The sequence below is a fragment of the Diospyros lotus genome, chromosome 11 (genome assembly GCF_014633365.1).
Source record: "Diospyros lotus cultivar Yz01 chromosome 11, ASM1463336v1, whole genome shotgun sequence".
NCBI lineage: Eukaryota > Viridiplantae > Streptophyta > Magnoliopsida > Ericales > Ebenaceae > Diospyros > Diospyros lotus.
Genome location: NC_068348.1, coordinates 6,483,630 through 6,497,122, shown reverse-complemented (window position 1 = coordinate 6,497,122; position 13,493 = coordinate 6,483,630). Strand labels below are relative to the sequence as shown.

Here is a 13,493-nt window from a genome sequence, read left to right as displayed (position 1 = left end):
GAGCAGGGGGCTAGGTTTGGGTTTTAAACCTTTATACGTTTGGAACCAAACCCTCGTTGCCAAGCTGATATGGCATATGCTTTCTAGTGAGAGTGAATCGCTTTGGGTTAAGTGGGTTCGCACCTATTGTGTTAAGGATAGGTGTTTCTGGTTGTTTCCAGTGTCGTATGCATGCCTTTGGTACTGGAGGAAATTGCTTTGATCTTTTTGTGGTGTGTTGAGATCTTGTTTTGGGTAAAGGATCGAGAATGGTCATGGTGTCTTCCTTTGGCATGATCAGTGGCACCCCCTATGGGTGCTCATTGAATGTTTTTTCTACAATTGCCTTGGCAATTGGGTATCTCTAATATTGTAAAAATCTCTAATATTATTTCTAATGGTTCTTGGGTTTGGCTTGAGATGGATTCCACTCTATCTTTAGACCTTATTAAGGACCATATTCCTGCCTCTCCTTGGATTGGGTAGTGTGATGAGCTTTGTTGGCTACTTGTCTTGAATAGAGTTTGTTGAGAAATTTGTATTTTGATTTATTGATAAAATAATTCTTGAAAAATATATCTTTCAATAAATTTGGTTTATAGATAATTTTCAAAACATTTTTTTTTATAAATTATTTTAGACTAGAAAACTTCATGCTCATATATAGCTATATCTTTCAAAATAACCAAAATGTATTTTGTAAAAGTTGAGCATGATGAAACACATATTTTTGCATTGATTAAGGAGTTTAAAAATTATTAATATATTTTTTTTCTTTAAAATGGAGATGTTTAGGCTCATATACTCTTATATACTCTTCAAAACTGAAAAATATAATTTTGTACTAATCGAGCTTGATGTTAAATATTTGAGAAAATATTTTAAAAATTCGGTTAAGTAAGAAAGTCTTTTTATCAACCTAAGTATATGTATTTTTTTTTAAAGCTTTTGAAGGTAAAGTATTCAAACATTTTTTTTTAAGTCTCTACACCGCCTTTGATAAAAAATTAGTTTTTGAATCAATTGCTCAATATATTTTTAGAATAATTAATCAAGTGTCCCAAAAACCTACTCGAATATGTTTATACAAATATTATATCTTTCAAAGTCTCAATTGAGTATGGTATCTCTATAATTGAGTATCTTTATATCTGTTAAAATCTGAGCATATTTTTTAGTCGAGTATAGCAATGTATGTTTTTCAAATCAATAGATTATATGCTTTATCAAAATTCTCTTTCAATTGACTATTAAGATTTTCTACTTGAGTAATTTTTACAAACTCTCTGTATTTCCAAAATTAGTCAAGTAAGGAATGTTTTTAATTGAGTATTTTTCTACTATCAAAAGCCTAAGAATCTCCTTAGTCGAGTATATCTTTCTTTCAATCGACTAATGTATTTTTATAATCGATTATTTATATGTTTTAATCAAGTAAAGATTGAATGAAATATGGCTAAGTCTTTGTGCTTAATTTAATCGAGTATTAGTTATTTGTACTCGAGTTTATGCCTATGATAGTCGAGTAAGTTTAGCCTGGTAGTTGAGTGCTTAATGTAAAGTTTCTGTGGTTTGTTAGTCAGTTGAGTAATGACTTGGTCTTACTTAAGTGGGGCTTCTATTTAGTCGATGCTTTGAGATATCCAATTGAGTATGCTCATATATTACTCGAGTGAATCTAAGACTTAATCGAGTAACTGGCATATGTTTTCAAATTTTATAGCCATTACTCAAAAAGAAAAAAGAGAACAAATTTGACCATTAGAGCTTTATTTGCTTATCCCAATGCGTCTAACTGTGTTCTCTTATATTTAAATGATAGAATATGCTTATGCAAGTGTGCTTAACGCTAATCTTTATAATATGCATATTATTTCTAATGAATTTGACTGTTAGTGGTCAAATCAAAAAAGTTGTGAGTTGCGCAACTCTCAATGTTGAATCCAACCATCAAGCTTCTATAAAAGGCCAAGGTGTGTGATTGATCAAGCTCCTGTGATGCTACCAAAAAAGCTTATGTTGTTAACATAGCTATGGGTGCTTATGCTCAAACGACATAATGCAAATTCCATCATAGCAAGCCTAATTCTTTTCAGGCCATTTTGCTATGCTTGAATTGTATAAGAGAGTTGAGTGTTTAATTCATTCATTCTTTTGAACTCTCTTTTGTCTAAGAGAAAAGTGATATCATTGTACATCTTTTATTTTTCTCTTAAGAAATTCTTATACATGTTTTGTGTAAACTTGTAAAAGGTTATACTTGCACCTTAAAAAACAATGTCTTGGTTGTGGCTTAGCCAAGTGTGAAAAACTTCATGTCAAGGTTGCTGCTTAGCCTGTGATGAAAATTAGGGGATTTTACTTAACCCGTTAAAAGTGGAGATTACTATTTAATCTGTAAAAAATAGGGTTCCTACTTAGCTCACAAAAGTGGATGTTATAATTGAACTTGTAAAAACTACTATCCATAGTGGATGTTTTCTAAATTTTTAGTAATGAGTTAAGATAGTGGATTAGGTAGTTGGCTAAACCATTCTAAATTGTTGTGTTCATGGTGCTTGCTTGCTTTTGTAGTTTCTGTTTTAACTGTATTTTTCTTATTTCCCATAGAAATATCTTTCATGCTTCAGCTCATCTCATTGCACTTCTTTTGAACTGTTATTCCAATGCTGTCTTGGTTGGAAGAATCATCTTAAAAATTGCATCCTTTTACATTTTCATAATTGTTTATTATTTCACACATTTAACAAATCGCTTCTTATCTTCACACAAGCATTCTTTGTCTAAATTATCTTTAAATATTTCAATTTCAGTCTTAAGTCTTGCATAAAAGTTTTATAAGCATTAGTTTTCATTGTATACATACAAAATATTTTCAAATCTATCTATCTAATCTTATTTTTCATATAAACATTTAATTTGCTTTTCTACATATAAAAAGGTTTCTTAAATGCATATGTTTAAAATTACATGTTTCGTTCTACTTCTAGTTAGTGCATAACGGTTTTCTAAATTGCTTTCTTAAATGCATACATTCTAACACTCTTGTATATGTTTATCAAAAGTTCAAAATCTTTCAAAAGATTTTTTATAAAAAAATCTTTTATGATGCTTATATGCTTACTTGCATTTTTGCTTCTACACCTATTTATAGTTTAAGAAAATTATTTTCTTCAGATAACTTTACTGCATCATTTATTTCTCAAGATATTTTCAGTACTTTGTAAAAATAGTCAAAACACCCAATTCACCTCCCTCTTGAATAATCTTTCAAGAAGGTTTTTTCTGTACGTTCTACTTTGCAAGATCTTTGGTTGCAACTCCCCCAAGTTCCATGGTTTTGGTTGGTATGGTCTCATTCTGGTAGTTTTGCTCATATTTTTTATTTTTTGGTTAGCAGTTCAGAAACGTTTATCTACTCTCGATCGTTGTAACTTATTTTTGCCTCTCTCGAATAGATGCTTCCTTTGCAGGGTGGCGGTGACAGAGAGACACAAACCATCTGTTTTTAATTGTCCCTACTCCTGTCAAGGGTTGACCTTCTTTTGTAGATAAAAGAAATTCGGTTGGCTCTAGCATTGATGGGCGACCGGTGCGACTTGGGCTTCAGCCAAATGGTGTGGGAAGAGCCCTTGGCAAGTTTTTTTCTCAATTTTTGTTGTGCCCCAGGGTATGCCCCAAAAGCTGTAGATGCTTTAGCGTGGATCTTCGTTCTATAAATTTCTTATTTACACAAAAATAAATATATTTCATACTTGTAATGAAGTGTGGTGATCATCTCTCGAAAGATAATCTAATAGCCCTATAATAAATATACATTGTTGATTGTTGAAAGTATATAATATTGTACACCATTTTGAAATGAAAAAGTGAGAGAAAGAAAAACAAAATCACAATGGCAGCCGGAAATTGAGCCTCCGAAGCCAGATCGAATGCAACACCATGTGCATCAAATCAAAAGGCTTCGCCGGCCGATTGATCGTAAAGTGATGCTGAACAGCCATGACGGCCTTCTGCTTCACTAAATACTCTTCCATGGAGATTGCCTGCAAAATTTCCTTGATTTCGGGTATTCTCGCCACCGGAATATGAACCGAAAACTGGCCCCAGTCGAGAACGTCGCTGAACGGGAGGACGTAGCCGTCGGAGACGATGACCGGAACGCAGCCGGCGTAGATGGACTCGACGATCCTAGGGCTCGCAACTTCGAATCCGCTGGGGCACAGGCAAAACTTGGCCTTGCCCATTAGCTCGAAGTAGTTTAGGGTTTTGGGGAGGTAACTGTGGACTTGGACGTCGTCATCTTTGTCTTTCCAGTGCCTGAGAAGTTCCTTTCTGACGTGGCCGTGTTCGCCGCCGGCAAAGAAAGCGAGGGTGGAGCGGTTGTCAGGCGGCTGGGCGAAGCGCGGTGGCCCTAGTTTTCCGTACGGGATTTTGATCTCCGGCAGGGAGACGTCTCTGACCGACTGGAAGCCTTCCGTTGCGTTGGCGTTGCAGAGAACTCGGATGAAGTTTTCGTAGAGCTTCGGGTTGGCTGCCGAAACATCTGGCGCCTGCAATTTTTTCGGATAAATTTGTAATATAATTTATATACATATAAATAAAGCATTGGTCAAGGTCCGAACCGGGTTTCTATGTCGTTTCGCCTGTAATATTTGATCTAGAATCGGATCAATTATTGCTGCCCACTTAACAATTGTGTTTGTTGGGCAAAAAGGTTATAGCTTTTGAGCTAGGACACTCATATTTAGTCCGACAGTGATGGGCAACAAAAACCCCATCATCATATTGAAAATGAAACAAAGAATATTTTCTTTTTCGTGTTTGGAAGAATGGAAAATGAAGGGTGGGTTTATACGCATACATACCCAGTCGTGGCAGGAAACGAGGAAATGATCGGCGCCGGAGCTGCGGTTCCAGAAGGGGTATCGCTGGGAGACGATGCCGACATAGTCCTGGACGACGTTCTGGAGACGATCTCGAGAGTAGGAGGTGTAGGGGCGATAGACGAAGCGGATGATGTTCGTGATGCTGACAGGGAGGAAGAAGGCGAGGGCGGCTTCGGGGCAGGCCGCCTTGAAGGGGCTGTTTCCGGTCTCGAGCTCGTCCATGAACTGCCCCTCCACCGAGTAGATGTCGTTCATCGGCCCGCCGTGGAACAGCGGCGGCTCCCCTTCCTTGTACGTCCACACTCTGAATCGCTTCTCCATTTCTGCATGGCTCCTTTAACGTACATACCATATATATCATCAAACTATCAATCAACTATCAGAATTTATAATTTTAATTTATTAATTTTTTTTATAATTAAAATAATTGAAATTAGGTAAAAATTCAACCAAATATGAGTGAACCTATTAAAAAATTTAAGTCAGTGTAGACCTGAAAGAAACAGTGGCGGGGCAAAGCCCAACATAAGAGTTTTTTTTTTTATTTTTAAAAAAATTAATAAATATTAATAATATGTCGTATTTAAATATGATAAACGAGTACTTAAATTCTATAAGAAAAATGCTTGAAGTAGAGATATTGGTCGCTTGATCTTGAGTACTGCTCCTAGGCTACCATCTTGAGAGCATTGAAATCATATTTTTGTGTTCTCATCAAAGTCAGTACAAAAATGACATGAAACAATAAATTCTTAGAAAGTATAAATTAGTTTGATGGAACATATTTACAACAAAGTAGTGAAATAAAAACTACTAGTAGATAGCCGTACAACTTCCATTCTCTTGTTAGCTTTGAAAAGTTACTAGTTGCCATACTACTTTTACTACTTCCCATCCCCTACGTTCCTCTCGCCAAGTACTGTTCATCAATCAAGATCTTACAATTATACTGCTCCCCATTAATCTGACTGACTCTTGACTTCTTTGCGTCCATTTGATTGACTTTTCACTTCTTATTTTGCAAAATAAAAGTGAAATCTCGACACTTCAGCTTATAAAATCACAATTATACTTTTGGATCAATTATTAAAGTGTATATGATCAAAGAAATACCCATTTTTTTAGGCTATCTTGAATTTATCCAAAGCTTTAATTAAATTTTATCAAACTATCACCGTGAGTTTAATTTTTGCATCAATTATATTATCTTGAATTTAATAGAACACAATTGATTTGAAAATTAAAGTTCTAGTAGCGTTCTAATAAAATTTGTAAAAAATATTACTTGAACGCTCAGCTTTAACATCTAAAAGGATACAGTCTAAAATTTGGTATTTCTTCTCGTGATTTACTGATGTATTAGTGGATTGTCTAAGAGAATATATTGATGAAATCATGATGGGCTAGAAGAAAGGAAATGTCTAAGATTCAGAGAACAATTTATTGCTAAATTTGAGGAAACTTACCCTCTTGAAATTTCAAACTAACCCTTTTCAAGAAACTTGGAAAGGATAACGAAACAAACCTTGAAGGAATGAAGGATCACAATCTATTCAGTTCAGAACTAGATCACATAGAAACAAAGAAAAGAAAAGAAGAGAAAATGTTGTGGATTAATGTTTTCTTTTTTCAATAAGTGGAGACACAACCCGATCTATACTCCAATGACTTTTGTTTCTCTTAAGAATTTGTTCGGAGAAAATAAAAGCAAATTTGCTTAGTCAGGCTGATTATGGGACTGACTAGACTCGAGAAGTTTTTTCGGAAATTTCATTGACTCAGAGGGGAATCCATTAATGAGTCTTCATCGCTAGTCCATCAACCAAATGACATGAAAACAAACGATCGAGTTCTTCATACGCGTATAGATATTTGACAATGAGAGTTCGCACCCACTTACCAACGTACATAATAGTTCATAAATCACGGGCACAAAATACACAAAAATCTGTGTTTGTTTGCCTTTAGAGGGCTTTGAACCTTGATAGAGAGCTTATTACAGCCCCTTATGTGTGTGTGTGTGAGGGAGGGAGAGAGTGAGAGAGAGCTTAACTGATGAAAGGCAAAAGGGTTTCTGTAAACGGGTCCTCTGGGGACGAAACCTGACTCGTTGTATGAGGTATAGCGCCGGATCCGGGCAGCTTCTTGGATGGAGGCTCGGGCCATCGCCAACCCTTTTTCCAGCCTCTCAACAGTACTGTTATAAACCTTCACAGAAGCAAGAAAAACCCATGTAAAGATTCAAAAGAAAAATATAGAACGAAACCCTACCTACTAATAACATCCAACCCATATACATATAATCGTTTTCGAAACTATATATATATATATAGAAAAAAAAGTTAAAATCAGTTCCATCTATAAAAAAGCTTGCGGTCCAAACTGATTGGAACGACATAGTTCTAATCCGCTTCTCTTCTCTTCTGAAGTCCTCTTCCACCATTCCCATGAAACTTGCAGACTTCGCCTTCCCCGCTGTAGGTGGTTGCTTCGACGGAAACAGCGTCGGTTGTCGCGACCTGCAGATCCGCGTCCCTTTGTCTTCCCCGTTCGTGGAGCCCGACGGCGACGGGAAGAAGCGACGGCAAAGTGGTCGGGGATGGCGGAGGATGCAGTTCACATAACTGGAAAGAGTCGAAAGACCCTTCGCCTTCCCGGTTCCGGATGTCGCTTCTTCCCGTGGCCATCGGTCGCCACGAACGGGGAAGAAGAAAGGTCGAGGATCTGCAGGTCCCGACCACTGGTGGTTGATGTTTCCGCGGAAGCAACCGCCTGTAGCGGGGAAGGCAAAGGGTTCTGCAAGTTTTGTGGGTTTCATGGAAGAGGACTGCAAATTCAGAAGGGAAGAGGAGAAGAGGATTGCAACGACGCGGTACCAATCAGTCTGAACAGTAAGTTTATTTACAGTGATAAATATATATATTACTCACGTCGTAGTTACCGCCATTGGAGAGATCTTGAGCTGGTTCAGTACTGTCTGGGGAAGAGAAGGATGAAGAGGCTGTGAAGATGGAGAAGAGGAGAACGAGGAAGAGAGATGGAAAAGAGAGTCCAGCCATGGATGAGAGGTTTACGTTTATCTCCTCCTTGGAAGAGAATTTCGAATATTTGAGATTGTGTTCCCAAGATTAATTGGTTTGAGTTCTAGTGAACTTGCAGGGGAAATTTCAAATTTCAAGTATTTAAAAAGAAATATAGATAAATAAAATTATATTTTTTATAAAATTAGTCAAGTTTAATCTATAAAATTTGAGATTCATTTGTTTGGAATTTTGTTTGAACTCAACTCTAGTCAAAACTCAAATTGAAGCTTGACTTTATTTATTTAGAATTGTTATAATTGTCATCTACAATTTAAATTTGATTGAAATTGAAACTCCTAATTTGACTATAATTATGATTTTGAATTTAAATATGGTTAGAATATTATCAAATTTAATCTTGACTGAAATTTATTTTATCAAAAAAAATATTCTCACAAATCATCTTTTAATCAGCATATGATTTTTTATATATATTTCACTGCAAGAAAGTCGGGGTTTAGTGATGAAAATTTTGTTCGCTATTTTGTGACAGAACGATGGAATCACCACAGATGACGAAAAAATAATTTTTTAAAATTAGTGACAAAAATAAAAAATTAAAAATATTTTCTTTAAAAATTTTTAGTGACGAAAATAATAATTCGTCTCTCAAATTAGCGACGAACAGGTGTTTCAATTGCTAATTTTTAATAATAAAAAAATTAAATTAAATTTTTATCTAGCGGTGAAACTCATTTTATAAAATGAAATTAGTGATGGGAAAAAATTTTCATCACTCAAATTAGGGACAAAAAATCAATTCTATCACTAAATAAAAAATTTATTATTTTTTATTTTTAAAGTTAGGGACTAAAATTCCTGTTCGTCGCTAAAATTATTATTTTATTATTAAAATTAAAAATAAAAATATTAATTTTAATATTTATTTAAATAATAAAAAATTAAAAAATTAATTTTAGCTACGGATTTAAAGAATCCGTCCCTGATTTAGCGATTCAATCCGCCACTAATTTTATTTTTTTTTTAATTTTTTGTTTTTATAAATATATTTCAATCATTATAAAAATATTTTTAATTTATTTAGTAATTTGAATTTTCAATTTTATTTTTTTGATTTTTCAGTCAATTAATTTATAAATATTTAAACTTGAGATGAATATTTAAATTTCATAAAAAATTAAATATATTAATGTATAAATATATTTAAAAAATTAAACATACATTTAAAAATGAGGTGAATATAAAAAAATTAATTTATAAAATTTAAAATTTTTAATTTAAATAAATATATTAAGCTAAGATGAATTGAAAATGTTAATTTATTTCATGCATTGAAAATGTCAGGTAATATATTTCATGCATAAAATTAAAAATAAAAAATATATTAAATGTATAATAATTAACTATTAGTAATATTTATTAAATGTGTTCAAAATGTAAAAAAATACTACATTTGAAAAATAAATAAAAGTTCAAAAATCATAATATTGTTAAAGTTTTTATTATTTTAAATTTTACAAATCATAAAAATGAGGGATTATATTATATAGAAAAAAGTTTAGGGATTGTCTTATCAGTCTCTTTCTCTCTATAAATAGGAAAGTTTTCCATTAAGTTAAAATATGCTCACAATCTTAGTAAAATTATAATTTTACTTCGAATACAAGACTAACTTATACATCAAAAGGTTTGCAGGTGATCTCATTTGTGTCCTAAATTTGTTTTTCTCTTTGCAAGTCTCTCGGAGATATCAAAAGACACTTTCTTATATCTTAATCGAGACATTCTCTTGTATAAAAAAAATTCGTTATTATATCTTGACAATAATAGTATAAATTCAGCATATAATAATGATTTTTAAAACTTAACTCTAACATGCAATTTTTATTAGAAAAAAAATATTTTTAAAATAAATTCACGAAATGTCTTCTTATTTTTTTATGAAAATATTACTAAAACCATTTCTAAACTCTCTCAATGCTCTTTTTCGTGCGTCGGGCTCTCCATTGTTTTGTTAATCATCACTTAACCTCTTTGTATAACAGTCGTATATCGCTAATTTTGAAAATTTATTCTTTTTTCAGTATTTACTTTTACTTTTGTTATTTACAATTTTTGCCTCATTATTATTTGGTAATCTGTAGATGTTCTGTAGTTTTCGTTTAATATAATTCTTATTTATAGAAAAAAAATTAATTATTTGAATTAATAAACTAATAATAAATAATCTAATATATCAAATTAATTTATTATAATTATTAGATTTATAATATAATTATATTTTTAAATAAATATTAATTTGAAATATAATAATTTAAATTATTTTATTATCACATTTTAGATGATTATAATAAACTATTATTTAAATTATTTAATAATTATCATAATTTAAATTATTTTGTCAACTATCATAATTATAAATTATATTATTTTTATCAATTAAATAATTATTAATATTATTTTTATTTAATTATTAAATATTAAAAAAAATATAAGTGAATTAAAGAGGCGAGAATCTCCCTACCTCCTTCCTTTGCCAAATCCCAAATCCCAAATCCCACCCCCACTCCCCAAGTCCCTAAATCCCTCTCATCCCTGTTTGCCTTGCCTAACTATAACTCCTTGCATTTTCCAGTCCATTGTCTCCATCGCTTGAATGTGGTCGCTTCCTCGCCATCACCGCCCTCCTTAGTGAATAGCGTATTGTAACTCCTTGCCTTCTCCAGCCCATTGTCTCCGTCACTTGAACGTCGTTGCTTTCTCACCATTGCTGCCCTCCTTATTGTCGCTACGCTATTCACCTCCGCCACTGTCTCTTTTCTCATAAAACAATACGACACCTCTTTTCTCATAGTATTACTTTTATTGAAAAATAACGAGCCTCTCTTTTCTTTTTCCGTTTCCTCAACCAACTATTTTGAGAAAATATAGGTAGAATTGAGGGGATGACCTTTTTTGTTTTTATTTCTCGTGGTTTGAAAAGAAGTGAATCATTTTATTAATTAGCTATTAGAGGGGAGAGCATCTACCATCATCTAAACCCAACAACACGTACAAGCTTAAGCAACAACTTTTATTGACGTGATTTCCCACGCGTAATTTCTTACGGAGATCGTCAAATATTATTGTTAGGTCTTGTTTGTGATTTAAGAGTTGTTTTCTTAGCTAGATTCTTTGGGATAAGAACTCATCTGGTAAGAATTATATGCTTTTTGCATTTATATGTTAGATGGACTTGAGTACTCATTAACATCCCCCCTAAATGCGCTATTAGATTCCCTTTAGATATAATTATTATTTGTTTTTGTCATTTGAAAATTAAAATTTTAAATCCATTGTTTGGTTATATATTTGTTTCAAGTATTTGGATTTGAGTTCAAATCCAAAATAATTCTGAACCCACCCAAGAAATAAAAGAATTTTAAACAATAATTTGAGATTTGTTGTATTTTATTGAGTAATTTATATATATATATATATATGCTTAATTCATTGTAAACAATACATGAGGCTCTTCTTAAAGAACACTTTCTTAAAATAAAAAAAGGTTGGAATATAGCGCTCAAGGTATAGGTCAAATGATTAGATTATGATAAATTGAAATTCGTACTAGTAGATCGTGAATTTGATTTTTTGTCTTATGTAATGAAGTAAAGTTTTCATTTATAATTTATTTTTTTTGCTAAAATTGAAAACATGAATGAGGAGAGATTGTGTAAGAAAAATAATTTTATAAAAAGTGGAATGTATGTATATACGAGGTTCTTTTAAGTGGCTCCAAACTGGAGCTGTTTGGGGCTCACAAGACAAGACCCATACCAAGCAATGATGGGTTTAACCTTGCTTTCCATTTGTTTGTTTCAAAAGGTGAAATCGCTCATCTCAGGCGCCCCCATCCTTAACCCGACAGGAATGTGAGGGGAGATTAATCATGGTGACTCAGTCAACCATTAGCAGCTAGACCAGTACACATTGAGCATAAGGAGTTCCCCTCATTTGAGAGATTGCTCCCACATTATCGCTGATGAGAGTCGATCTTGGGACATGCTTTTCATTTGTTGTGGAAGAGAAAAAGAGAGAAAAAGAGAAAGAGTTTAAAGTGTGGGGATGGCAATTTTAATTGGAGGAAACATTCATTTCTGAGCATTCCAAAGATGGGGACAAATGAGTTCTAAGGGAGTTCACAATCTCCCATTTAGGCTTTTAGGAACATCGAAGATTTTGAGGGTGGATTGTAATATTTTTTAACTGAATTATTATTAAAAAAATAATTTTAATATTGTGATCTCATGAGATCCGCCCCTGTAGGTTTCTGGGGAGGATCCTACATGGACCACCGCTTTCTGCCCTATTTTCTCACCATCCAAACAGTTCCATTGCTTAATCTTGGATTGCATGTGATTGGGGATTCCCGCCCTACATCGTAGGACCCAAGTCCTAATCCCGCGTGGGCGATCATCGCATTCAGTTGTCATTCACTGTAATGGACTCAGCTTGCCCTTCCCCATATTGTCCAAATTCATATTTTTATATTTTTTTTATCACTTACTTTTTTTATTATTTTAATTATATTTTTAAAATTAATTTTTATACTTTAACTTTTTTCACGTGAGAACTTAATTTTTTTTATTTCAATTATACATTAAACTTATGTTTTTGAATCAATTTAATTCATATATTTTTATATGTAAAAAATAAAAAAATAAAAAAATAAAATATATATCACATTCTATTTACGTAAGGGTTTAATTAATTCAAACATACATATCTAAAGATATAATCAAGATAATAAAAATTTTAAGTTACCATATAAAAAAAAGATTAAAATACAGGTTAAATTTACTTCAAATTGTAAGTCTAAAAATATAATTGAAATAATGAAAAGTTTAAGTTATGAAAATAAAAAGTAAAAGTATAAAGGCAAAAATATAGGATTAGTGCCTATATTTACTAAAGTGAAAATGTTATTTAGAACCCAAATTTAGAATTTAAGATAAATATTTTAATATAAAACGTTAAATTTAAGTATTTAAATTGTATTTTTAATCAATTATCATGCTAATTTAATTTAATAAATAAAAGACCAATTATTGGTATTAATAGTTTAAAGCCAATCAAATTAGTGAAACTAACTAATTTAGTATGTTTTATTTTTTTATCTAAAAATATTAAAATAGGTGAAATTTAAAAAAAAAATTACTACCTCTTACTTTCCCCCCCGCCCCCCGCGTGCGAATTTTTTTGTCGTCGTTGACGTCAACACTTTTCACCAATATAATGGGTAACAATTTGGAGGGCATTTGATGGGCATTTTTTGTTATAATATCAATAAAAATGTCATTTTTTGTTCTTTGAAATTATAGTATAATGACTTGTTGAGATATATGAGATGAATTTTGTTGTGATTTTATGAAATATCTGATGTGTTGACAACTAATGATGTTGCATATATTGAAGTGCTATATTTTTGTGTTTTTTTTCTTGTAGAAGGTGTAGTCCGGTTAGAAGGGAGACTCTGCCATATTTTCTTCAGAAATTATATTAAATAAAGAACATAATTAATGAAATAATTCCCAACAAT

At 32.3% G+C, this 13,493-nt stretch overlaps 1 protein-coding gene across 1 annotated transcript; it reads right to left on the bottom strand.

Moving 5' to 3' along the window:
• Positions 1 to 3,805: 3,805 nt before the first annotated feature.
• LOC127813549 (probable glycosyltransferase At5g11130) lies at positions 3,806 to 5,202 on the bottom strand. Its single transcript, XM_052354571.1, has 2 exons — positions 4,848 to 5,202; positions 3,806 to 4,532 (listed from the first exon to the last, which is right to left on the bottom strand). The coding sequence occupies exons 1-2, from the start codon at positions 5,187 to 5,189 to the stop codon at positions 3,870 to 3,872; spliced, it is 1,005 nt and encodes a 334-aa protein (XP_052210531.1). The 5' UTR covers positions 5,190 to 5,202; the 3' UTR covers positions 3,806 to 3,869.
• Positions 5,203 to 13,493: the final 8,291 nt, after the last annotated feature.